The sequence below is a fragment of the Meles meles genome, chromosome 19 (genome assembly GCF_922984935.1).
Source record: "Meles meles chromosome 19, mMelMel3.1 paternal haplotype, whole genome shotgun sequence".
NCBI lineage: Eukaryota > Metazoa > Chordata > Mammalia > Carnivora > Mustelidae > Meles > Meles meles.
Genome location: NC_060084.1, coordinates 26,170,489 through 26,195,577, shown reverse-complemented (window position 1 = coordinate 26,195,577; position 25,089 = coordinate 26,170,489). Strand labels below are relative to the sequence as shown.

Below are 25,089 nucleotides of genomic sequence, written 5' to 3'. Positions count from 1 at the left end.
TTTCTCCTTCCATGTCCAGCACAGTGGCGTGGGCGGTCAGAGGCCAGCGGCAGAACTCTAGAAGCAGTGCTCAGAGATCAGCTCTACAGCAATGAGAAAGGACTGTGCCCCCGGGAAAGCAGTCACAGAAACATCATTTCATGAAAACTTTCCCTGGGTCAAGGAAGGGAGATCCTACATTCTTGAGAAAGGCCACATGGCGTGGAAGGCTAAGAAAGAGGCCTATTTGCCTTTTTAAGCACTTCGGCAACTGATTTCCAAGCATCCAGTGCCACAGAGGGATCCGTCAGGGAGAAGCACGCTAATTAGACACCACCATCTGCCAAATGCAGACACACAATAGCGTGTGCCTGCTTGTGATGCACGGAATGCAGGCAGGGAGAGATGTTCATCAACGCAGAGCACTCTGCCACAGAGGTGAGTCGGGCACTGAAATGGGCCAATCCCAGAAGCAGGTGCCCGAGGCGGAAGCGAGTACCAAGGAACCACACCCGCCCCACTGGGACACCACTCTGGCCCCACCTCATAGGACTGAAGGTGGGGATCCGCTGCATCGCCCATACACCCATCTTTGCAGTTCAAGGTATATCCCGCCTCTCCCCCAAGACACAGGAAACACAAGCCTAAGGTCCCCATAGCAGTGGCTGGTCTCCCACTTGGGAAGCTGGTGGTTGTCAACATTTTTATTTATGAAAACAGGACTGAACATGCATTTGTCTTTCCTCTAAGGGCAGCGGCACATCAGTCATTTATCAGTCATCCAGTGATACAAAGAGGTAGGTAGCCAAGTGTGTCAGAAGTGGTCACTTGGCAAAGATCACAACCCAGGCAGTGGTGCTTTTCTCCAAACAGAAGGAAATGGTTGGCTCCACAGGTCTTGAAGATTTATCCAAGCTTTCCAGGGGGTGGCAAGATTTCTGTCCCAACCTCTTAGTCACCATTTACAGCAAGAAAAGCCAGCAAGTGCAAAACTGTTAATTTATTGATTCAATGAAAGTTATTATTTTTTTTGAACAATCCCCAATACATGCAGTTCAGGATTAAGTATCACATTTGTAGCACATTGTTGAGTCTCTACACAGAAGTACTCAGCTCATCAGCTGTATAACCCATCACATCATTTTCCCCAGCCTCCACGGCACCTGCTCGTAGTCGTTCCCACGAACACATCCACAGAGCTCAGAAGTATACGTTATTACTGGTTTTCTGGGCCAGATGTTTTACCGCCACCTCCCCTCCCCCACTCCCACCCTGGGATTAGTTTTTTAAAAGCAGGACGTTAGGCCACCTTAGGTGGATTAAGCTCGCTGACAAACTCTGGCTTCTCATATGCTCCTGTGGACCCTGCTTTTGCTTTTGGAAGGGCTTAGAGTTCAATGACCTTGACTCTGCTCCATTATGATCCACCCCTACTTATTTGTAGGAGGGAAATTTGCTTTATCCTGTGTGCAGTAACACAGGTTTCTAAACAAATCGTGCAGTCTGAACTGGCATTTAAGGGAAACGGCCAAGTGGGCTCTCTCAGAACCATTTCAGTGCATATAAAAAAATTCTTCCAATTGCTGCTTGTGTTCCCCAAAGAGTTTTGTTTCCACCCTTAATACAGCACCTGGGAGAACCTAAGTCATTTCCCTGAGTAGGTGTGGACTGAGACCCATGGCCACCAGCTCTCTCTGGGACTCAGCATCTGCTGGAGGGCACCACTTCCAGTCCTGCTGGAACCACTCCAGGCGCCATGCCCATCTCAGGACACCATACCAGCTCGTGAAGGTGGTGTCCCCGAACTCTGTCAAGAAGTCATGCTCCCTCCTCACGATCTACTCTTTGACTGTTTTTCTTATTGGATCCCTTTCTTTTAACCACCTCCTGCCTGAGCCCCCAAGGATTACAAGCTCTTCTGTCTTCTCCAGCCAAGCAGTCTGAGTCCCTTCCTTCTCTGCAAGGGAGCAAAGCAGCTTTGAGCCCCGGGAGCAGCGACATACTAGAGGATGTCTGTTAGACCTGGCGCAGCAGCCGGTGTGCAGGCGCCTCAGAGAACCACCATCGGCACTGCTGTCATTGGTGAGAAGACCCAGGAATGCGCTGTCCACTTGACTTCTCCCACCCAGATCCCTCCCAGTGACGAGACAGGAGCAGGCAGCTGATACGATCCAGGGGAGAGTGAACTGCAAGCAAGCTTCAGATGAAAAGATCACTGGGCATCTCATCAGTTCTGCTCTTGCCATGGGACTTGTCAGCTGAAGCCAAGCCTCGCACTTACGCTCACTTGTGGCCCATCAGCCCTGACAGACTGATCTGTATTTGGCAAAGGAACATTTTGTTCTCACCATACCAGGCCTATGTCATCAAACACAGGCAGGACCTGAGATGATAGTGTAACACTACCCTGTTCCCCACATTTTTTGCTTTTCTTTAGGAAATAACTAAGTCCTTATCGTAGGCACTTTTAACCAGTTATAAAGTAACAAAGCAAACAAAATGGCTAATCAAAAATACTGAGATGAACTTAAGAAATAATCTGCTGACCAGACAGGATATTGGGTGGGTAAATATGCCACAGGTGAGTCTAAGTATAAGAGCAGACTCCCACTCAAACACCCACACACACACACACACACACGTGCGCACACACACTCTCTCTCTCACATCTTTCCCTGCCCACGTCCCCCACTTTGGGAACTTTTCATGACCACCTCCTAAGCCAGGTTAAGTACTCTGAAATCTCCGGGGAGCTAGGTTCATCTGGCCACAAAATGGCTCTAGAGATGGGTAAGAGAAAAGGTCAGGACTGGACTCACTTCAACTTGGAAAAGAACCTACAACCAGCCAGCCAGTTAGTTGTCAAGATCAGACTCAGAAAGGGACGGGCATTTTAAACTCAGTCATACTGTCTAAGGCAAGAAAAGAAGTGAAGAGCATAGGTGGTGGAAAAGTAAACCATGCATAAAAAGAATTATTCCTGTGTCAGAGCCGCAGTCACAGAGCCAGGATAGGCAGTTTAGCTGTGTCTGCACCAACTAAATCATTATCAATGGAGAGAGGCAGAAGTACGTCCATCACCTGACTATACTCCTCCAGATAATTTTGCTGTGTCTGGGGAACCCAAGGAAAAGAAATGGGGTTACTACTTCACCAAGACCCTCCAGTATACTCCTCCTGCCTGGTCCAGACAGGCAACTTTAAAAAGAAAAAAAAAAAAAAAAAAAAAAAAAAAAAAGGGTGGGCGAGAATGACAGAGGAGGAGATGAGAGGTAGGGGGCAAAAAAGACACACAGCGGCACATCTCCCTGATAATTACCAACAGTGCTGCCTAGAAGGGCACATCAGAAGGCCTCCATGCCTGACATACGAATACGGTGCAGCTGAGAGCTCATGCCTTGGCTTCCATTTTCAGGTAGAACAAATGCATACATCAATATACAGAATGTGCAATATAGGCAGGTAGTATTGGTATGAGAATCTTAACTGAATGCATTTCCTGACTTTGGGGTCTTATTTTTAATTTTCAATCTGTAATGTCAACTCTAGTAAGAGTTTTATTTGCATTTTAAATTCCCACCAACCAAACGACAAAAATACAATCTACATATAGAGATAGGACCTGCTACCAATACCAATACGATTTTATTGGAATACGGAATGTAAACAGATGTTTTCAAACAAACAATCTAACCTTATAAAAATGTATGGCATTATTAAATAGTTAATAAAGAAATCCTACGGTCTGATGTGGGTTGACACCTCGAGCTCTAGCCTAGCTCGAAGTCCCCACAGCTGTGGCATGGCTCTGCAGCTGGGGGAGGAGACGGCTTGCAAACCAGACTGGTGACAAGTCTCCAAAATGAAATCAGCCTGTTTACTTTTTGAAACAGAATCTAGCTTTCTTTGCTAACACGAAGGCTGGCGCAATGGATCCCGAGCTTTGACACTGGCTCCAGGAGCTCCATCTAACCCCCCAGGTCCCCCAGATGATGATTGCAAGTCACTGGGGTACGGGCTGGCCCTGCACACACGACCCCAGTCCCTGCCCGTGAGAAGGACAGCTCTGCCATCACATTCACATATGACCTCTTGGAGCTTCCAAATGCAGCTTACCCTGATTACAGAGGGAAATTGCTTCTCATGGGGATAAAAAGGCAAAAAGGGTGGGGGGTGGGGAAGAGTACATTTTCTTACTCAATAAGTCTTTTCCTAAATACATTCTAATAGGATGTTTCCCTCATTCCCCAACCTGCCTGAAGACCAACTTTCCAGCTTTCATTATGGTTATGACCAAAAAGTCTCTATTTCAGAGAGGTGCATGAAAACAGGCGCACACACAGGGATGTATGTGCTGGGAAATGGTGAGGTTTTCCTTACAAGGCTGCAAAAAGAAAAAAGGCTACACGGAAAAAATAGCAACAAGATTTTATGGTTAGGCAAATCAACAAAGGTTACAGTGAGCTCCAAGTTATGCACTTCGCATCAAACTTCTGATGAGACAGAGGGACCTGTTCACGGCGTCACAAGGTTTCAAGTGATGCCTGCTGACGGCAAAGGGGCCTCTTGTGAGCGTCTGCAGTGTGCTCCCAAATGAATACACTTAGAAGAAAACTGCAGGGGTGAGGTACATTTCCCAGAGAGCTCATGTCATAAAAAAATACATAAAACATGAATTTGTAAAAGAGCTTAAAAAAAAATACTGTCACTGTTTTAATATCTCCTTTTCATAAATGAGGCTGGTGTGTCAGTATAGACTGCTGACGTTTTGCTAAATCTTGAGCCTGAATCTCACACCAAAGGAAACCCAGACCACAATGGAATAGATAGGAAGTCAGATATTCAGAGCTTGTTGACTGAACGGGTTAATTCAACAGTGGCCTCCTGTTAAATAAAGGTAAATGGACAACAACTCCGAGTCTCTCCTCTCCCATGCATTCCAAAGGGAGCGTTCCCTCAGATCCTGAACTATGGGCATCGTCCTGCCGCCACTACGGCAGCTCCCTGTAGACTAGTACTGGGGGATTTCTTTCTTTTTGACAGACAGTTAGGTCTTTACTCTTCTTTGCATTTAGAAGGAATGACTAGAATTTCTTTTTATCACATTGTAGTTTTCCTTCAAGATTTGGGTTTGGTTGGTTGGTTTTATTGGCAAGCATCAATGCCGCATTACCCGTCGCCTTCCAAGTTTTCACCGGGCTGCCGTGAGGCCACTGGAAAGCACAGCATTGTCTGCAGAAGGCTGGGACTGCTCCTTCACCACAGGGTCTGCAAGAAAACAGGATGGAAGTCAGCCGAATCTGGGCTGGAAGCCTCAGGAGGCACCATCATGACAATCCCCCTTCTGCAGTGGGGTAGAGAGAGACGGACAGACTGACGGGAAAGCCAGGGTCAGAAGGAAAACAGAAATTACAGAACTAAGGTTAGAGAAAAATCAGACCCTAAAAACTAATCAGGGGAATTTGCTCTTCTAGTCAGTTCTTGCACTTCCCTCAAAGGGCAAGTTCAACTACGGAGACTCTTAGAAAACAGAGGTCCACAAACATTGACTTCCCACCGTTTAAAATCACACTAATCTTCTTATGTGTTATTTTCCTTGAATACTAATGTCAGGTCCAACCCCCAATTTCTTCAAATCATGTGCCGTAATGAGCACTTGGGAGCAAGGAATGAAAAGAGCCATTAGAAGACCTATGAATTTTAAGCAACAGTCTTATGAAACACTTTTTTTTTTTTTTTTTTTACAGAAGATGTATATTCAGAAAAGTAGACAGATCATGAATTACATATTACAAACATCAGAATTCTTAATTGATTGTAACTCAGAGGGTGAAAATAGCTTCCTGTGCCAGAAATTGGAAAGAAGGTCCCCTGCGTTGTGCTTATCTGAGGTCTAGAAGGCCAAAGGGTAAAACCTTTCCAATTTGTTGTCCACTAATGCTTACAGGCCAGCAGGTTCAAGAATTGCATAATACAGGTAAGATTTGCTTAATCTCTAGAAGGGAAGAAAAGAAAGGAAGATAGCATACTGGCCAACCCAACAGACAGGCTGAAGGTTTTTTTTTTTCTTGATTTAGAAAGTGAGCTAAGACAGGTCCTGTAACCTTTATCCCCAGTCTCCTCTGTGCCTGGACCATATCATCTCACGTTGCCAGCAATTAAAGGGAAAGCTTATTTGAGACCTACTGTATTGCGGGGGAGGGCGGTACACATGCAGACAATAAGCAACCCCAGGCACTGATCCATACCCACACTATGAAGGGAGACCCAAAAATTCTTTAACGGAGGTAGGATTTTAGTGAGGTCTTTCCACACCTGCTTTCCTTTTCTCAAATTCCTTTTATTTATTTAACTCATTTCCTTCTTTAAAAATATACCACAGTCACCTGATAACTTTAACTACTTGTTTTTTGAGGGGAAGTTATCTTGGGTTAGGGTCCCACACAGATGTATATATCTGAAAACAATGTTCAGGTACTCGTGATCTCCCAACTCAGGGCCTCAGGGAATGCTCCACAGAACAGTCAAGGAGCGCTAAGGCAACGGATAAGCAAACGCCCTGCAGACCAAGAAACGGAACTGCAAAACTGTCTCAATAGTCGAGAACCAATGAGGCCAAATTCCACGGGCGATTCAAGCCAAATACCTAGAATTCTCCTGACTGGCCTCAAAGATAAGCAAGTATTTCTCCTTTAATAAACTACACCACGGGAGACTCACAGAAGTACGGGTGCTCCATGGCCTCTTTGGCAGTCAGTCTCTGTTGATGGTCGTATCGCAGAAGTTTGTCCAGAAGATCTAGAGCCTCAGGGCTGACGAGGTGTCTGTTCTCACTATGGATAAAGTTTTCCCAGCGTTTCCGTGAATGTCTGAGAAGGAAAGGGAAGCATTAGTACCGAGATTCTATTCAACAAGACTCCTGATGTTAATTAGGGCTAAAGACAACAAAATCTTAGACTACTGTACTGATTTCAATCTCATTCAATCTTCTTCTCACTGTATCTGCCCCACCCCCAACAGGGACACTCGCAGCATCCTGAAACAAAAACCGTGCTCTCTGACAAATAAAAGGAGCAAAAACTTCAATGTCTCATTTAGAATCTGTGGCACCTTCCTAGATCACCTCTTATGTGTCAGGCTTTTAGTCCACTCGGTGAGGCAAAGAGGTGACAGAGTTATTTTTGTTCAGCAGAAATATTTAGAGAGCCAACCTCAGAAATCTAGAGGCTCCATAAAACACTGAAAATTGCCAATGCATTTATTTTTCTTTCTTTCCTTTTTTTTTTTAAGATTTAATTTATTTGACAGAGAGAGAGATCACAAGCAGCAGAGAGGCAGGCAGAGACAGAGAGGGAAGCAGGCTCCCTGCTGAGCAGAGAGCCCAATGTGGGGCTCGATCCCAGGACCCTGAAATCATGACATTCAGGTCATGTCTGAAGGCAGAGGCTTAATCCACTGAGCCCCCCAGGTGTCCCAATGCATTTACTTTTCAATACAATCACATTGTACCAGCAAATATGCTTTAAAATTTGCTATCTTTTTTTCTTTTAAAGATTTTATTTATTTTATTTGACAGGTGGAGATCACAAGTACGCAGAGAAGCAGGCAGAGAGAGAGGAGGAAGCAGGCTCCCCGCTGAGCAGAGAGCCTGATGCAGGGCTCGATCCCAAGACCCCGAGATCATGACTTGAGCCCAAGGCAGAGGCCTTAACCCAATGAGCCACCCAGGAGCCCCAAAATTTGCTATCTTGTACAAAATCCATTACACAGGGGGCGCCTGGGTGGCTCAGTGGGTTAAGCCGCTGCCTTCGGCTCAGGTCATGATCTCAGGGTCCTGGGATCGAGTCCCGCATCGGGCTCTCTGCTCAGCAGGGAGCCTGCTTCCCTCTCTCTCTCTCTGCCTGCCTCTCTATCTGCTTGTGATCTCTGTCAGATGAATAAATAAAATATTAAAAAAAAAAATCCATTACACAGAACAAGAAAAAACTATAAAGCTCTTACTCAAAGAAGAATCACAGCTTTTTAACATTTTCCGTTAAAATAAGCATATGCTGTATCAGAAAGCTTTTTTCCTGTAATAGGATTTTGTCTTCCATTTTCTGACAGGTTATCTCTTAGAGAAGTACAGTGACCAGAACACATATGTAAACAATGCCCAGATACCTCAAAGCAAGTTTAAAAAAAAAAACAGGCAAAAAAAGGAGGAGGTTTCAATTCTGCTATTAGCAAGTGATTTCAGCGACATTCCCAGTTTTGAAATAGGGTAAGTTAAAACCCTCATTCTCTCTCCCTCTCTTACTTACTGTCCCAGGATATCGTTGAAGTGTGGATCTAGGTCTATGTGATATTTCTTCAGATAGCCATACAGCTCATCTGTACCCAGAACCTTGGCAATGCGAACAAGCTGAAACACAAAACAAACTGACCAAATCACTGAGCACAGAGCTCACTGCAGGCCTCGGAGGACGCGATCCCAAGGCACTGGGGGCTTCCACACCACTGAGTCCCCGGACCAGATGCAGGCTGGAGCCTGGGACACACAGGTGGCAGACTCCAGGACACGATGTTCACAGAAGGCAAATTTCCAAACCGCCTTTAAAATGGTAACAACTTACGACAATCTTCCAGAAGCTGACCAATTCTGGGGGCATCACAAACTAATGACTACAGTCTGGTTTTATTAGACAAGGGCTGCCCGACTTCTTCACAGGACTCTCTCTGGAAGTTGCGCATAAGAGAGTTTTATCTGTCTCTACATTTGGGGACCTGGTAACCACAAAGAGTCATGCAACTCTTTACCCTGAAGGAAAACTTCTGTGCAGACACTGAGTGACATTTAAGGGCTTAAGGACAGCATCCCTGTCATAGGACTCCATTTTCTTGGCATCTGCCCCACATGAGGAAGAGCCAGTCACTGTTTGCTCACCTGGTCGTAGTTGTCCTGTCCGTGAAAGAAGGGCTCCTTTCGAAAGATCATGCTGGCTAACATACAGCCCAAACTCCACATGTCCAAGCTGTAATCATACATCTGGGGAAATAAGGTCAGCCAGTCAGTGAAGGGTGTTACAAATGCATTTCTCTCATCTGGATTTTTAGTCTTCAGTTGACCTTTGCATATATTCAAAGGAATGTAAGAGAATATAAGAATATAAGAGAATTCAAAGGAAAAAAAAAGTTACTGAGAAAAATCTGAAATTAACGCTTCAGGATCGGTTCTGAATGTATCCAAAGAGTCCAGGAGGAGAAGCCCTAAGGAAACACACAAAGGCGGGGGAGATGCTTGGCCAGGAGTTTTACCTGATAGTCCACAAGGAGCTCCGGGCCCTTGAAATATCTTGAGGCTACACGGACATTGTACTCCTGAGCAGGATGGTAGAACTCTGCCAGACCCCAGTCTATCAGTCGCAGCTACAAACATGACAGAGATCAAACACGTAAAGGAGTGATTCCAGATGCCCATGCCTTAGAACAAGGCCACATCACATCAGTTAACAATTACGTGGGCCACATGAAAAAAAGCTAGCAAAAATTATACTTTCAGCAATGGTGGAAGGGTTCCTTCTAGAGCAGAGCACTCAGAATCTTATTTGCTTTTTCTTTTTTAAAATTTAAATGATCCTGGCTTTTCATTCTCTTCAGATCAATCAAGCTTAAGCCTTTGACTCTGCATCTATATCGCTGGTGTGTGTAACACACTCCTCCATCACTAACAGCTGCTACGACTGACAGGGTTGGGGACACAGGCCCCAGTCCAGCCTTTCGTTCCTCTCCCAGTGGCGGATTCATCCACTCACCAATCAGGGACAACCAGAACCAGATACTGAAAATAGGAGAGACCCAAGTGTACTCGTAAGGTCAGGCACACTGATTGGTCTAAGGGTCATTAAAATGAGGAGAAACTATCAGCTGGAGTTTCTTTGCACGGCCCTCTGGAAAACCATGACCGAAGTAAACACGGGACGACAGTGAGGCTCAGCTGCCTACTTTCCTTGCGTAGACGCTAATGCAAAGTAGACAGCAACACCAGAGACTGAAGAGGGAACAGTAACACAAGTCTGCCGAAGGCAGCGGTAAACAGGTCTGCGGTACCACCCGGGTACTGGCCAGCGCTGCGTCTGCCCTAGGCCTTCCATGGAAAGCCTTGTCGCTGCCTGGCTGCAATGGTACCTTTTTCTGCTGGTGATCTATCATGACATTGTGAGGTTTCACATCCCTGTGCATGATTCCCTTGCTGTGGCAGTAATCCAGGGCCTATTAGACAAGAAAGCACAGAGAAAAGTAAGCAAACCATCTACCAACCGCGATGCAAGCATATTCTTATTATTTGTGACAGCTTGGCATGGATGCACTCTCCCAAAGAGCAGCTTACGGTCCGTGACAGAGGAGAAAAGGCATGCTTCAGAAGGCCCCCCTTGCTTTGGGGGCACCCTATGCCGGCAGCTGGTGGAGAAAGGGCTCTGTGAGGGAGGGGACAGGGAGATGCTTCCTACCTAGGTGTTAGTAGGTAACACTTCACCAGCCACCTAGATTTAGAAATCCTACACTCATCTGTTGTTCTACTTTGATGGGTTTAAAACCAGATCTGGGAAACTCACCAGAGTCCCCTCTCACAGTGGTTCAAATGGCACGCAAGAGTCACTGTGGGAATGAAGACGTGTCGTTCAACATGGACCCAGTGTTCTAGGATAAATATTTTCTTTTACAAACAACCCCTAAGCCAGGGGCCTTTAAGAGTTCTATTTTTACTCTAAGGGAAGATATTGCTCCCTACAAGACAGACGGCACGCAGATACGATTTTAAGCATAGAAGTTCATGATTTCCTTTAGCACACTCACAGAGTTGTGCGACCGACACCACAATCCAGTCTTGGAACTCTGCCACCATCCTAAGAATTACCTGTCAGCTTGCCTGTGATCAGTCCCCACTCCTCTTTGCCCCAACCTCAGCCGTAACCAAAAACCTGCTGTTACTGCCAAAATGCCTTTTCTGGGCATTTTTAAAGTGAGATAATACAATGTACAGTATTCTGCCTTCCTTCTCTCAGCATAACGTTGCCGAGACTCATCTGTGTCCCTTTCGTGTTGCTGAGCAGTAATCTGTTGCAGGGCTGTACTAGCTGACGGACATTTGGGTTGTCTCCAGTTTGGGGCTAAATGAAGAACACTGCTTATGCATGTTCATGTACAGGTCTCTGAGAGGACACAGACTTTCATTGCTCTTACACAGATTCTTGAGAGTGGAAGTGCTGAGCCGTCCGTTAGTTTACATTGAACTTTTTAAGTCTGCCTGATCGTTTTCCAAAGTGCCTGCTCCATTTTACATCCCCAGCAGTGACGTATGAAGGTTCCGGTTTCATCACATCCTTGCCAACAACTTGTCACTGGTTCATCCTCAGGATTATCGCCTTTCTGGAGGGTCTTACGTGGGCCCTCATGTGGATCTGAATTGTACTTCCTAACTGGGTGATCAAGAGGACATCTTTCTGGGTCTCAGTGGTCATTCTGCATCTTCTTTGGATAAATACTGATTCAAGACTTTTTTTTTTTTTGCCATTTTTATCTTTTACCATTTTTTCTTTGGGTGGTTTGTTTTAGATAATACAAAAATTTGCTTCTAATTCTCCCGTTCTGAACACAGTAACTATTCCTACACATTTTAAATTAGGCCTTCTGGCTTGTCTTCAAAAGCACTGCAGCCTACTTGACTGCCATGATTTCCTCCTTAGGTAATAATAATCATAGCAACCTATCATCTCGTGCTTCCTACTATGTGCCTGGCACTGAGTGTTTTTAGAGGAGTTTTCCACAAGACAATTTTAGGGTTTTTCCAACTCGGCACTGCTGACATCTTGGACACCTGGGACTTAGGGTAATTCTTGGCTGGGAGAGCTGTCCTGTGAACGGCATGTTTAATAGAATCCCTGGCCTCTTCCCACCAAATGCCAGTTACACTCTTCCCCATTGTGACAACCAAAAACGGTTCCAGATTTTGCCAAACTGACCTGATTGAGAATCACTGGACTAGGTCAGAGAATAAGCTCTAGGATCAGCATTCCAGGAATCAACAAATTCTGCTTTCCCCAGACACAAAAAAGTAGATAGTACACGATGCTTTATGTATGAGGGTTAAAAAACAGACAAAACTAAACTATGGTGGTAGAAGTGAGAATAGTATCTTCAGAAAAGGGATCCTGAAGAGAAGGGGCATATGAGAGCCTTCTGGGGTATTTATAATATTCTCTACCAGCCCTGTCCAATAGAACTTTCTGCAATGACAGGAATATTCTACAGCTGCACTAATATAGTAGCCACTAGCCACAGGAGGCCACTGAACACTTGAAATATGGCTACTGCGATTAAGGCATGGATTAAATAGCTCCCTGTGGGCAACAGCTACTATACTGGACAGCACAGTACCATACAGATCTGGGTGAAGGTTTCACTTATGTAAAAACCCAAAAATCTGGGGTGCCTGGGTGGCTCAGTGGGTTAAAGCCTCTGCCTTCAGCTCAGGTCATGATCCCAGGGTCCTGGGATCGAGCCCCGCATCGGGCTCTCTGCTCCGCGGGAGCCTGCTTCCCCCTCTCTCTCACTGCCTGCCTCTCTGCTTACTTGTGATCTCTGTCTGTCAAATAAATAAATAAAATCTTTAAAAAAAAAAAACAAACCAAAAATCTGTACACTTAAGATTTATTCATTTATGGAAGTTCTACTTCAATTTAATTTTTCTCTGTTTTGCTTCACAACCACAGGTGTAGCAAGATTCTACAATGGCTTTGTGGCAGTATCTTTTGAAACCAGGGCTCCTGAGGACACACGTCCCCGGATCTGAATCGGGAGAATGTACTGTGTACCCAGCAACCACTCAATAGCCCTAGCCTCAGTTTCTTTGACATTTTCCATGAAGCTTAAGATCTCCTCTTCCTCAATCCCCATTTTATTACCCCAAAGAAAAAATTCAGTAAGTGTCGATTCTGTTATTTTGCTAGTCTTTGCCCAAAGGAATGAACTAATTAGGACCATAATACCTGGGGTGTAAGAAAAACCTAAGGAGAGCAGAGGCTGAACAAGTACAGTAAAGGAATTAATTCTTTTGCCTAGTTCACTAGTCAGACTCCCTGTGGAGTCACTGACATGTTTTTAAATTCCTTGGGGGAGTTATTTCAGTTTCAAAATCTGGTATTATCTGACCATTAAGCATGAAAAACATTTTTCAAACTTCGTCTGGGGTTCTGTGTCTCATTAGCAGAAAGAACACCCTTACTGGCTAGCCGTTACCTCCAGAAAGCAGAAAGGGTATCAGACACACAGTACCATCTACATGACCCGCCTGTGAAGACCTGCGTATCGGGATGTCTTCCCTTGACTTAAGCACAGCTGTACTAGGTTTAAATCTTCATCTTTGGTGTGCTAAGTGAAAACCACAAAATCTTAATACCTTACTTAAAAAAAAAAATAACCAACTGTGGGATTTGGATTGCAGCTCTCACTGGGTGGATGCATGGGGTTCTCCGGCAAGCACCTCCAGAGAAGGAGCTAGCCAGATAGCTTGTAAGAGCACAACACCACAAACCTCTTCCCCACGGACACCTTCCATTCTGATCTGGAGAGGACTTGCAGAAAGGTGTGATAAAGCAAGCTCTACCCTCACATGCTTCTGCTCTTACTGGCAAAAGAAAGACCCATTGGTTTTAAGAGTGGACTCTTAAATTGGCCACCTTGGTACTAATGACAAGTGGTCTGTATAAGCGCTTCTAAAAAAACACATTTACCTCACAAGCTAGTTCTCCAAACCCCCATTCCCTAAAGCTCAGCCTTAATTAAACAGGGGTTTTGTTCAAGTAACTGTCCACAATCCCATTAAACTCCATCTTGGCAGTTTTCTTCAATAATGCTAATAACTCAGTCATCTCTATCTTTCAGAGGTTCTTAAATTGAGATCCACACCCCCCATAAAACTTCATGTAATACTGTATATTTATACATGTATTTCGGGGGTAGTTTATATGTTCTCTTTAGATTCTTAGTGATCCATGACTCAAAACTATTTAGGAGCCAGTGGTCTATTACATTTTACAAGCCATTTTAGAATTCTTTACCTAAGTGTTCACCTAGACAAACTAAAAAAGATCATTCCTCCATCAACGAGTAATGTTTCAAAATTTCCGTCTTGGGAGATTACTAAGACAGCTAGAAGGACCTCCGCCCCACCCTTGACCCGCCATCACCTCTCCCTGCATGTACACATCAGTCAGGGCTGGAGGGTAGGCTGGGAAGGGGATTACAAGTGATGGCGAGAGAAAGATGGCCACAGAGGCCTACCTCCCAGCACGCACGTCCCTCCAGACTGTGATTTCAATGCTCTGCCCATCAAAAGGTAAAGTCTACTTCCCCATTCTTTGAATCTAGCTTTGGCCAGGATTTCTTTGGCCAATAGGGCATTAGGAGACAATGATTAAAGCAGAGGTTTGAAAAGCGGTTATATATCAAACTTTGCCCTCTCGTGCTAGTAGGAACTGAGGCCACCACGGGAAGAGGCAGCTTAGACTAACACCCCTGTAGAATGAGGCTTCAGCTATGCCAACTGCCACCCCCGAGATGTGAATGAGGCCATCCTGGACCAGTGTGCCCCAGTCACGCTGACCCAGGCAGAAGACTCACCCAGGGAACTCACAGAATTAGGAGAAATAATAAATAACTTTTTAAAAAGTGTTAAGTTCTGGGGGACATGTTATACCATGAAAACTAATAGTATTAATTAAACAGCAAAAAGAAAATCCAAGGGCCAACAAGAGCTACAAAGAAGGAGGTTCTGATTCCTGGTATCTCTTGACTCGGCCATCTTTCTCAGTTCCACTGGAAAGTTCCTATGTAAAGATCCCACGACAGAGATCTCAATATAGGTTAAAAAAGAATAAAAAAAATCCTTTGTGGCGCATGACTGGTTCAGTCAGTAGAGCCTGCGACTCTAGATCTCAGGGTCATGATTTCAAGTCCTAGTTGGAGGTGGAGGCTACTTAAAAAAAAATTAAAAAACAAAAACTTCATGAAATTCTCTAAGTATCAAGAAAGAGTCTGCCTGAGTTCTCTTTGTCCTCTCTGAAACTTCTCCTTTAACGAATACACCTGAAAAAATTCACTGCATGTGAATGCCACTTACCTTAAGTAGCTCATACATATAAAACCGGATATCAAAGTCTGTCAGGATCTGGTAAAGTTGCTGAAACAGATTTCAGAAAAGAGAAAGTTAATTAAGTCTCATCGCATCTTGCTATCCCAATACTGCTCACCGTTCTCTGTAAACTTACTGCTTAAGTCACTAAAGAACCCCAGGACTTTTTTCTACTCCTGTCTGGAACAAATGGGGATAAAGGCCAAGGGCAAGGGTGTAATACTTCTGCCTTTGTTGGGGGTGGGAGGAGGAATTCCAAGGGAGAGAAGTATTTAATTCAACATGAATTTTTTTAAAAAAATTTGTTCAATGCTCCATGATTTCAACACCCCAAATTACATTATTGTGGAGATGAAGTCCAAGTTGTCCAAGTGTCCTCATATTCTTACTACACTTCAAACTAATCCCACTAGAGCAGCACAGTGTCCGTTAGAGAACTATGCTCTGAGTGGAGATCAGAACTTTGTTGGCCGGCCCATGTGGTAAAAAGTGGCAACAGAGTGTGTTTGCTCAAAAAGAAACAGGAAAGGATGCCTGGGGGTGGCTCAGTCATTTGGCCCAAACGTCTACCTTTGGCTCAAGTAATGATCCCAAGGTCTTGGGATCAAGTCCCACACTGGGCTCCCTGCTGGGCAGGAAACCTACTTTTCCCTCCCCCACTCCTCCTGCTTGTGTTCCCTCTCTTGCTATCTCTCTGTCAAATAAATAAATAAAATCTTAAAAAGAAAAGAGAAAAAGAAACAGGAGGAAAATGACTGCTCTAGCTCTTGGAGGTGGTAAAAGACTTAAGAAAGGAGTAGGGGAGTGAGAGAGAGAGAAAAAAAAAAAGAAGAAAGACAGGTACTGAAAATGATTTCAGGCCAAAAGAACAAACAAAGAGTTCTCATACTGGGACAAAGGCACACCGGCTGGGAGTCGTTCTTTTTTATTTTTTAAATTTCCATTTCTAAAAATTTCCATTTCTACAATTAAATTTATGTTCTAGAAATTTCCATTTCTACATCCAGGTTCATTAAAATCATCACAAACCTTCATCAGAAACTATACTAACACTTTTATTTTAGGTAATCAATTCCAAGTAGATCTGTTCCCCATCAGTCACAAGTAGCACTTTCTACAAAATTAGTCAGCACAACTTTATTAAACATATTTTTATTTCTTTATTGGAAGACTGGCAATAGAGGAGAGCTCTCAAAGGGGCACTGACCAGCCTATACACTGTGTCTGTGTGGAGCAAAACGAAACATCTCTATTTGTCTGTAGTTACAGGAATGATATAAAGACATAAATAAAACACGGCTTCATATATATGATTTTTCACTGCATGCCATTTTATATTTTAGATCCATGTAAATACACTACCTACTCAAAAAGATAAACAATTTGCCAAGAATTAAATTTAGTATCTTCTAAGACCACCAGGATTTAGCTTCTTTCTCAAATTTCCCTTGTTGAATAAAAGTAGTTCTCCCTCTACCTTAGTAAAAACATTTGCCTTCATCAGCCTCAGGTAGCAGAGGGCATAAGCCCATACAGACCAGTCCACTGGTGGTGTCTGGGCTGGGAAGGGGCTACACTCAGGAACAAGGGCACCACCTCTCCTGCTCAGGAGGGACTTGGCTGCAGAGCAGCCAAGCACTCAAGTGTTCTGCTCTCCTGCAGCTCTGCACTGCATGGAAGACTTCTGAGCCAGCACACCAACAGCCTGGATGCACAGATGCAGGCTGAAGATACTATCTCTTTGGGTGTCAAATCAGCTCCTCCTCTGAGAATTAAGGAGATCGCTCCCAGAGACGGTGCCAAGTTGAACCTCAAGTCAATAAACAGGCCATATAAAAGTGAAGTGAGCATTTTCTAACCCGCAGAGGGTTGGACTATTTTCTTTCCAGAGAACAAATACGGGCTGTTTTATCATTTGGACCTTTATCTGTGGAAGGCTTTCCTCTCCTATCGTGTGGCATCTATACCAAGCATCTGTGTAAATGGTGTTAAGGTCTAACAAAATATGTCCTTGGGCTGCCAATATAACATTTCTAGCTACTCCAACCAGTATCAATTTTATGTAATATAAAACAATAAATGAATATAGTGGTTAGGTCTAATACATTATGAAGTCCCAAATGACAGGCTGCATTCACTCTCATTGCTCAGGAGCTCTGGGTCGGAGGCGCCCAAACTACACCTGTAACATTTTACCACCTGGGCCTAAAATTCAGGAAATGCCAGTGTCCACAGTCTGGCTTCTTCCAACTTTTGCAGCTCTATCTCTATTGACGCCCCGGGGCAGGTGGGGGTCCCCAATTCCAACCAAACAAACCTGCTGGCCCCCTTCATTCTTCCTTCTCCAGCGTCCCCACCTCCCCACAAACCTAGAAGATCCCACCCGGCTCCATTAGCCTGCAAGTCAAGACAGCTGACAGGTGTCCCTTCCTTCTCTGAACCTTCTGGCTATTTTATTGTCCTCTGCAGTGTTCAGAGGACACAGACAGCAGCCGTGTCCCCAAAGTTAATGTTCCCCACTCAGGTACTGGCAGTGACCTGAGGTTCTCAAGATAACCTCACTCAGCTGTGAGCAACAAGAGGCCGCTCCACTCTGCTCACACCCCAAGTCCCACGCCAGTGCCCCCACATATCAGGACACACATGGTGGGGAAGAAAAGGGTACTGTGGCTGGTGGTTAGTCGCCAACTGGCTGACTCAGGATCTCTGCTTCCCCTCCTCCAAGGATGCAAGGGGCACCGAAAACCTGGTCCATATGCTAAGTGCTCAGATAATACGACAAAGGAGGAGCATATGTGGTCTACACTCCACTCCATCAATGGTGGTTCTCAGCTTGCATCCAGAAGGCAATCGATAAATATTTGTCTTTGATAACATTCACCAGTCAATGGAACAAAATTAAAACTATCTTCCAGGAAACATAAGTGTGAAGAGTCCATGATGAGTTATAAAGGGAAATTTCACAAGAACCACACGTTCCCTCCATTCTTCTTGGCCAGCTCTGTGGAGAACATTGTTAACCAAGCAACTGCAAAGTGTTGGCAGGAAGTTAGCTTTGCTTATATTTTCATGAAATAAATGACTTATCAAAAGCAAAACAAGCCTATGCTTCCCAGAAGATTACAAAGGTGCTGAGGAAGAACCTATTCACCAATCCTAGCTTGGTTCCAAAGCCTCAAACACACTGGCCTTTTCTCAGAAATCAGACCTACTCCAGGACAGCTCAAAAGGCCCAAAGTGGAAATTCCTGGAACTTTTTATTAACCTCAGAAAGTCTGAGGAGGACAATGGAAAAATGGCAATTTGGTCAACTGTCTCAGACCCTCCTTGGTCTAAAACTGCCACCCAGAACGGAATGGTCCCATGTGGCCTCACTCTCACTGTATACTTGTTGGTCCTCAGAGACTGTGGGTGTACTTTGGTTGCATCACGATCAACCTGACGACTATGCAGCTCAAGAAGGTTCCCAGCCACATGTGGGAATCACAGACACAGCAAACTCTCACCCTGCACACAGAGCTTGCAGACTCCCTCACATGCACAGCTCAGTCTGTGCCCAGAAGTCCCACTGGTCCCCAAAGAGGGAGAAGAAAAAGCAGAGGCAGTGGGATATATAGTGTGAAAGGTGCTTAATGCAGTCGTCACCAGTACTGGCATTAAAACGTAACCCCAAGATCCAGAATAAAATTAAGGTCAATATTTTTAGAAATTTACGGAAGCAGAACAAATCATTAATCAAGCAAATCAAAGTTATTACTAATCACTCGAACATGTCTTACAAAGAAGATCCTTTCCACATCAAACTACTACAAGCATTAACAAGGCCTCAAGACATCCGCTAGTCAAGGCCCACCTCTCTGGGAGTGACTTAGAAATTCTCCACAGAGCAATATGGGTCTACCATCTTCTCAAACGGACCCTATTCAGGATCTCTTACCAATCTTTATAATGTCCAGATGATATATTTTGTATCACTATAATGTTACAAAAATTAAAATGTATATTTTTACATTCTTCCAAAAGCATAGAAAACTGAGAAGCATGTCTCAGTAGAAACTTTTTCTGCCACAACTATACTTTAGCTTCCTTAGGAAAATGTCAAGTTTGAGAATTTTCTGTAACTGTTCATTTCAACTAAGACTGGCTTTTCCTATTCCTTTGTTCAGAAGTTTGTCTTTTTTCCTAAATGTCATGATGTACCTTTTATGACCACTCTGACACATAGGAAGCGTAACTGATGATTTCAAGGCAAAAACCAACCAAACCAGTACCTCCACCATAAAACGAAGTATCAAGGGGAAAAATGAGGAAGGCCATAGAAGATCTGAATTGAATTAACAAGCTTGGCATTAAAAATGGCCATGCACTAAAGTCACAAAGCCATTGTCAACTAAGTCCAAATAACGAACATTATGCAGGTCATGTTCCTCAGGACACAGCACAGCCAAATCAGGAATCAACAATGAAAGAATATTTTTGTTGAAAAACCATGTGGCTCCTCTATCACGTTATTCACAAACATATGGCTATGAAGGACATTTTTATGACAATAATTACCAGGAAACTCTTGAATATGGACTCTGTACCATGTATCAGATGGCATTATCATAGAAGTATTAAATGCCTTACGAGTACGAATAGTATTGGCAGGTAGGAAAAGGTCCTATCCAGTTCCAGTGCCAGTATATTTAGAAGTGAAGTATCATGATGCCTACAACTTACTTAGAGATGACTTCAACAAAGAGAGATAAGAGGGGAGGGAGAGGAGGGAAGAGAACAGCAAATGTGGTAATTATTAGCAACTGGTAAATCTAGGGGGAAAACACGACGGTATTACCTGTGCTACTCCTTACAATTTTCAATAGGTTTAAAGTATTTCAAAGTACAAAGTCGGGGGAGAAAAACCCAAATCCACGAGTTTGGAATTTGTACCTCTTCTTTTCTAAAATAAAGATTTTATTTATTTATTTGAGAGAGAGAACATGCACAGGTGAGGAGAGAGGAGGAGGGAGAGAGGGAGGGGAGAGATGAGTAGATACTGAACTGAGTGCCGAGCCTGATGCAGGGCTCCATCCCATGACCCTGAGATCATGACCTGAGGTAAAGCCAAGTGTCTAACACTCAGTGCACTAAGCGACCCAGGTGCCCCTGGAATTTGTACTTCTAATGTGAAAACTACACAGAAGTGAGTTCTATAACCGTGTAATGTGTAGCTGAGACGGTGCTTGGGGGGCACAGACTTCAAGCCCACATACCGTCAATCAAGAAAGACAGAAACATATGAAATGAGAAGACTTCCACTCGAGAAGGTAGGGGTAAAACAATGAAAATCCAAGCAAGAAAATGGTTTAGGAACAAAGAAGGGAGGAAGAAAGAAAATAGTTAAGACAGGAAGAGAAATGAGGAAATAGAAAAAACAAAAGCATTTGAACAATAAAACCAAAAGCCGTTCTTAAAGTATTAGCAAGAGAGATCTCTAGCAATACTGGTAATTTTTAAAAAGAGACAAAAGGCACAAATAATGTTGGAAATGTAAAGGAAAACATAATTACAAACATATTACAGTCTTTAAGCCCTCAGAGAATTCTATTAATAACTTTATGTAAATATGAAAGTGGACAATTTTAGAAATAGATACCATCCAAATAAACTCACGAAGAGACAAGAAGAAACAAGGATAAACCTTTCACTTACATGTACATACATTCTGAAAAGGAAAGGATAGTCCAAAGTCTTCCTTTCTTCCCAAAAGACAAGTAGATAATCCCTATTTCATATAAACTTTGAGGGAACAGAAAGGAAAAGCTGCCCAACTTATTTTATGAAGTTAGGATAATCAGGAGTCTACAGTAGAAGGAAACTACGGATATAAAAAATGCTGAAAAGAACAGGCTGCAGGTTCTATCACTGCTGACTCCTCAGATACTAAACCTGGGACAAACCTCCTCTGAGCAACACCTTAAATCCAGTTACTAATACACTTAACAGTAAAATGAAAAAATAAAAAATAAAAAGAAGCTTTTGTAAAAAGACAGACACAGGGGCGCCTGGGTGGCTCAGTGGGTTAAAGCCTCTGCCTTCGGCTCAGGTCATGATCTCAGGGTCCTGGGATAGAGCCCCGCATTGGGCTCTCTGCTCCTCAGGGAGCCTGCTTCCTCTCTCTCTGCCTGCCTCTCCACCTGCTTGTGATCTCTGTCTGTCAAATAAATAAATAAAAAATATTAAAAAAAAAAAAAAAAAAAAGAAGATAGACACAGGACAAAATTAAAAAAGCCTGAAGGGCGTAACAACATTAAACTAGCTAATTTCCCTATTTGTGGCCTGTCAGACTACCTGGAGCAGAAAATGACCATCCTGTCATGATCTGCTTTTCCAAAATACATTATCTACTACCTGGCTATTTAACAATCTTGTAAGCTGACTAAAATGGCAGGGCCCGACCACTCACGGGGGACCCCAGTGTGACACTGCAGCCCAAACCCATCCTACACTCTGCATCTTCCTGAAGTTCCTCTCCAGGAACAGTGAAAGGAGTGAGGCTTGGGGGATTCATTCATAGTAACTAAGAGAATGGAAGAGATGACAACACTTTGAAGCAAGACAAAAATGTCCACTGACAAAGCTGAAAATTCTGCCAAGAGCGGAGAGGGTCCAGAAACAGACAACCTCACATGGAAGAGCTACCGAAAGGCTCATGGTGACCCCAGGTATCAGTGAAAGAGAGTCAACAGATTTCAGCTGAAAACAGGAAAACAAGTTTAAAACACCATACTGAGGGGCGCCTGGGTGGCTCAGTGAGTTAAAACCTCTGCCTTCGGCTCAGGTCATGATCCCAGAGTCCTGGGATCGAGCCCCGAGTCGGGCTCTCTGCTCAGCAGGGAGCCTGCTTCCTCCTCTCTCTGACTGTCTCTCTGCCTATTTGTGATCTCTGTCAAATAAATCAATAAAATTTTTTAAAAAAAATTTAAAAAAAACCCACCACATTGAAAATGGGGAGTTACATGAAAGCGCACCTAACATTGCCCATGGGGCTCCTCCGCTGGAGGCCGAGAGGCCCGCAGCCAGGCTTGCATCCTCCAGACAGGGGCTGACAAGCAGTCATCAGTCATTTCATGACTCTAAAGAGTAGACAGTCAAAAACCATGAGATTTCAGACAATTGTAACACAGACAAAAAACAAAACACACAAAAAAGCATTTGAAAGAAAAACCGAGAAAAGAGCATGAAGAAGAAAACATTGCGGGGTGGGGGGGATCCACACATTCTCAGTGAGAGAATAGAAGATATTACATAAAAGAACAGGATACTACTTTTAAAACTTCTGAGCACAGAACAGAGCTAAGAGATGAAGTCTAACATTTGAATGAGCTCTAGAAAGTGAGAACAAAGAAGAAAAGGGAAGAAAATCAAAGAATGTTAAAAATATTGTTCTAAAGCGGAAGGACATGAGTTTCTAGATGGAAAAAGCCCAGCAAGTGTCCAGAACAAAAGATAAAAGTGACCCATTCGAAGGAACATCATTGTGAAATTTCACAGACTGCGACTCAAGAGAAAATCCTAAAAGCTTTCCAAAGTAAAAACCAAAACCAGAACCAGATCATATAAGGTAAAGCCAGAACGGCTTCAGTGGTAATACTGGAAAAAGCTCTTCAAAATTCTGAGAAAATTATGTTACAACCCAGAATTCTAGGCCACGGCTAGTACATTAATTGGAAAGATAAAATAAAAACGTTTTCAGATATGCAAGCCTCAAAAACCATGAATTTTCCATGACCTCTTTCAAGGAAGCTCCTGGAGAACATGTGCCATTAAAACATCCCTTTGTGGGGCGCCTGGGTGGCTCAGTGGGTTAAGCCACTGCCTTCGGCTCAGGTCATGATCTCAGGGTCCTGGGATCGAGTCCCGCATCGGGCTCTCTGCTCAGCGGGGAGCCTGCTTCCCTCTCTCTCTCTGCCTGCCTCTCTGCCTTGTTGTGATTTCTCTCTGTCAAATAAATAAATAAAATCTTAAAAAAACAAACAAACAAAAAAAAATCCCTTTGAGAGTTAAGATGCAAGAGAAGTTAAGATTTCTCCAGGGAGTTAAAAATTCCTGCAAACCGATCTTCTGCGTGCTGTTAAATTCACAGGGCAGTTGTCAATTTAAGAAACACAAAATGCTGACGTGAAAATTTTACACGCCTGGCCAGACAACTGATAAAAACTCATTAAGGAAGCAGAAGCATTTAAAACTTAGGTATTTCACTATGAAGTTTCATTTAGACCAGCTTTTAAACTTCTGGTATTTATGAAAATGCTTGGTTTCATTAAGAAATGCATACACATTCCCACTCATGTACTTATACCTTGATAAACCCGGGTGACTCATGGCAAAAGTGTGACTGGCCATGTGTATCAGCAGAGAACTCTACTAGCTAAACACTGGCAGGCTGACGAAGACACTGACATCTATCGCCAAGAGCTCACTGCTGACTTCACCTTTAAGGAGTCCCGCTAACAAGGAAACTTGTTACACATGGAAAAGCTACATTGTATATAAAACTTGCTTATTGTTTCACAAGTTATAATATCCACATTTATTTTCCACTAGTTAACCTTATTTCAGAGTTGTTTTAGAGTGACTACCTAAGACAAATTAAATGTGAGATAAAGCTTTTATTTTCACCCAAAAGCCTCACTCCTGATACCAGCATCTTTCAACTGCTGATGTGGTTTTGGCCCTAACTTCCGTCACAACAAAATCACAAGCTTATGATTCACTGACAGAGTGATTATAATCACCTAAAAGTTCTCCCAAGACCCCTCAAAATCAACATCACTATTTTGTTTTTATACATGGATTCATATTATGTTCTACCGTGTCTAGAATAACTAGCCCCCAAAACCTTACCAGAAGCTAAGGTTGTAGTGTCTGAACAATAATAAAAACAAACTCATGAAAAACCAGCTTAAAACCGTGTTTTTAGAAGAACACTTCAAGTCTAAATTAATATGCATTATAAATATAAGAAATGTAATTAATCCTGGATAGGGCTTTTCTAAAGCACAGAGACACTTAACTAGCTTTTCTGGGTCATTTGCTTTGTATAGTGTTGGTGAACACACACACCACTCTGACAGCTGGAGTCCCATGAACGGATTCTTTTCACATGAGCCCTGTGACCATTTATCACTTCCTATCAGCAAGGGTAGATTCCTATGCAAATCAAGTATCTCCCTAAAACCATGCTGTCTAAAACAGGAGTGTTACAGATGAGGTATTAACTTAGACCCAGCCGAGCAGCTATTCCCGGAGTAAGCAAGGCAAAGGGTGATGAGTAATTTCACCAAATGCAAAAACCCTACCCACTTTCTGCATCCTATACTCATGTGGTAAGGAATCCGGATTTATTACTTCCCACTCTCACCAATGATTTCCTGGTCCCCTCCTGTTCTGGAGTATCAACAGTACTTATTGCCAACTGCCCATCCCCCGCTAACCCCATGCCAGAAAGAAAAAGCATATACGCACCTTAAAATCTGTATTATTGATATATTCAAATACCAAAGCTGGGGTCTTTGACTGCAAGAGAGAATAGTAATGCCTTATAAGTACTCAAACAGTAAACATGCTTTGCTTGTCATACCGAATATCCCGAAATCCCACTTAAATGAAAAAGGGATTCACTCATCAGGGAGAGCCTATTAAGAAAGTGTCCTCTTCAGACTATGTGTCTGGAATTTGCTTCAAAATAAGTGGGGATGGTGGGTGGTGGGAAAGTGGGTGGCAGGGAGATGAAAAACAAACTTGGCCACGAGCTGCGGCACTGCTCAAGCTGACTGACGTGTGCAGGGAGGTTCATCATCTTACTCATTTTACTTTTGTAAATGGCTGACATTTTTCCGAAGTCATTTTTTTTGTTTTGTTTTTTTTTAAAGATGTATTCTCTGACCAACCTG

At 43.5% G+C, this 25,089-nt stretch overlaps 1 protein-coding gene across 4 annotated transcripts in view; it reads right to left on the bottom strand.

The window, feature by feature from the left end:
* Nucleotides 1–25,089, bottom strand: part of CSNK2A2 (casein kinase 2 alpha 2) — a 42,243-nt gene that overhangs the window by 4,758 nt on the left and 12,396 nt on the right. For 2 of the 4 annotated variants that reach the window (XR_006816214.1, XM_045987743.1), the window contains exons 4-11: nucleotides 24,662–24,712; nucleotides 15,140–15,199; nucleotides 10,147–10,230; nucleotides 9,277–9,387; nucleotides 8,906–9,007; nucleotides 8,283–8,383; nucleotides 6,700–6,848; nucleotides 5,153–5,247 (exon numbers count right to left, since the gene is read on the bottom strand). Coding sequence is in view for 3 of the 4 variants with exons in the window: in XM_045987743.1 (XP_045843699.1) it covers nucleotides 5,171–5,247; nucleotides 6,700–6,848; nucleotides 8,283–8,383; nucleotides 8,906–9,007; nucleotides 9,277–9,387; nucleotides 10,147–10,230; nucleotides 15,140–15,199; nucleotides 24,662–24,712 (735 nt within the window). In the remaining variant the exon portion in view is untranslated. Of the gene's footprint in view, nucleotides 1–964; nucleotides 5,248–6,699; nucleotides 6,849–8,282; nucleotides 8,384–8,905; nucleotides 9,008–9,276; nucleotides 9,388–10,146; nucleotides 10,231–15,139; nucleotides 15,200–24,661; nucleotides 24,713–25,089 lie in introns of those variants that run through there. The other 2 variants (XM_045987744.1, XM_045987745.1) reach the window with 2 other exon arrangements.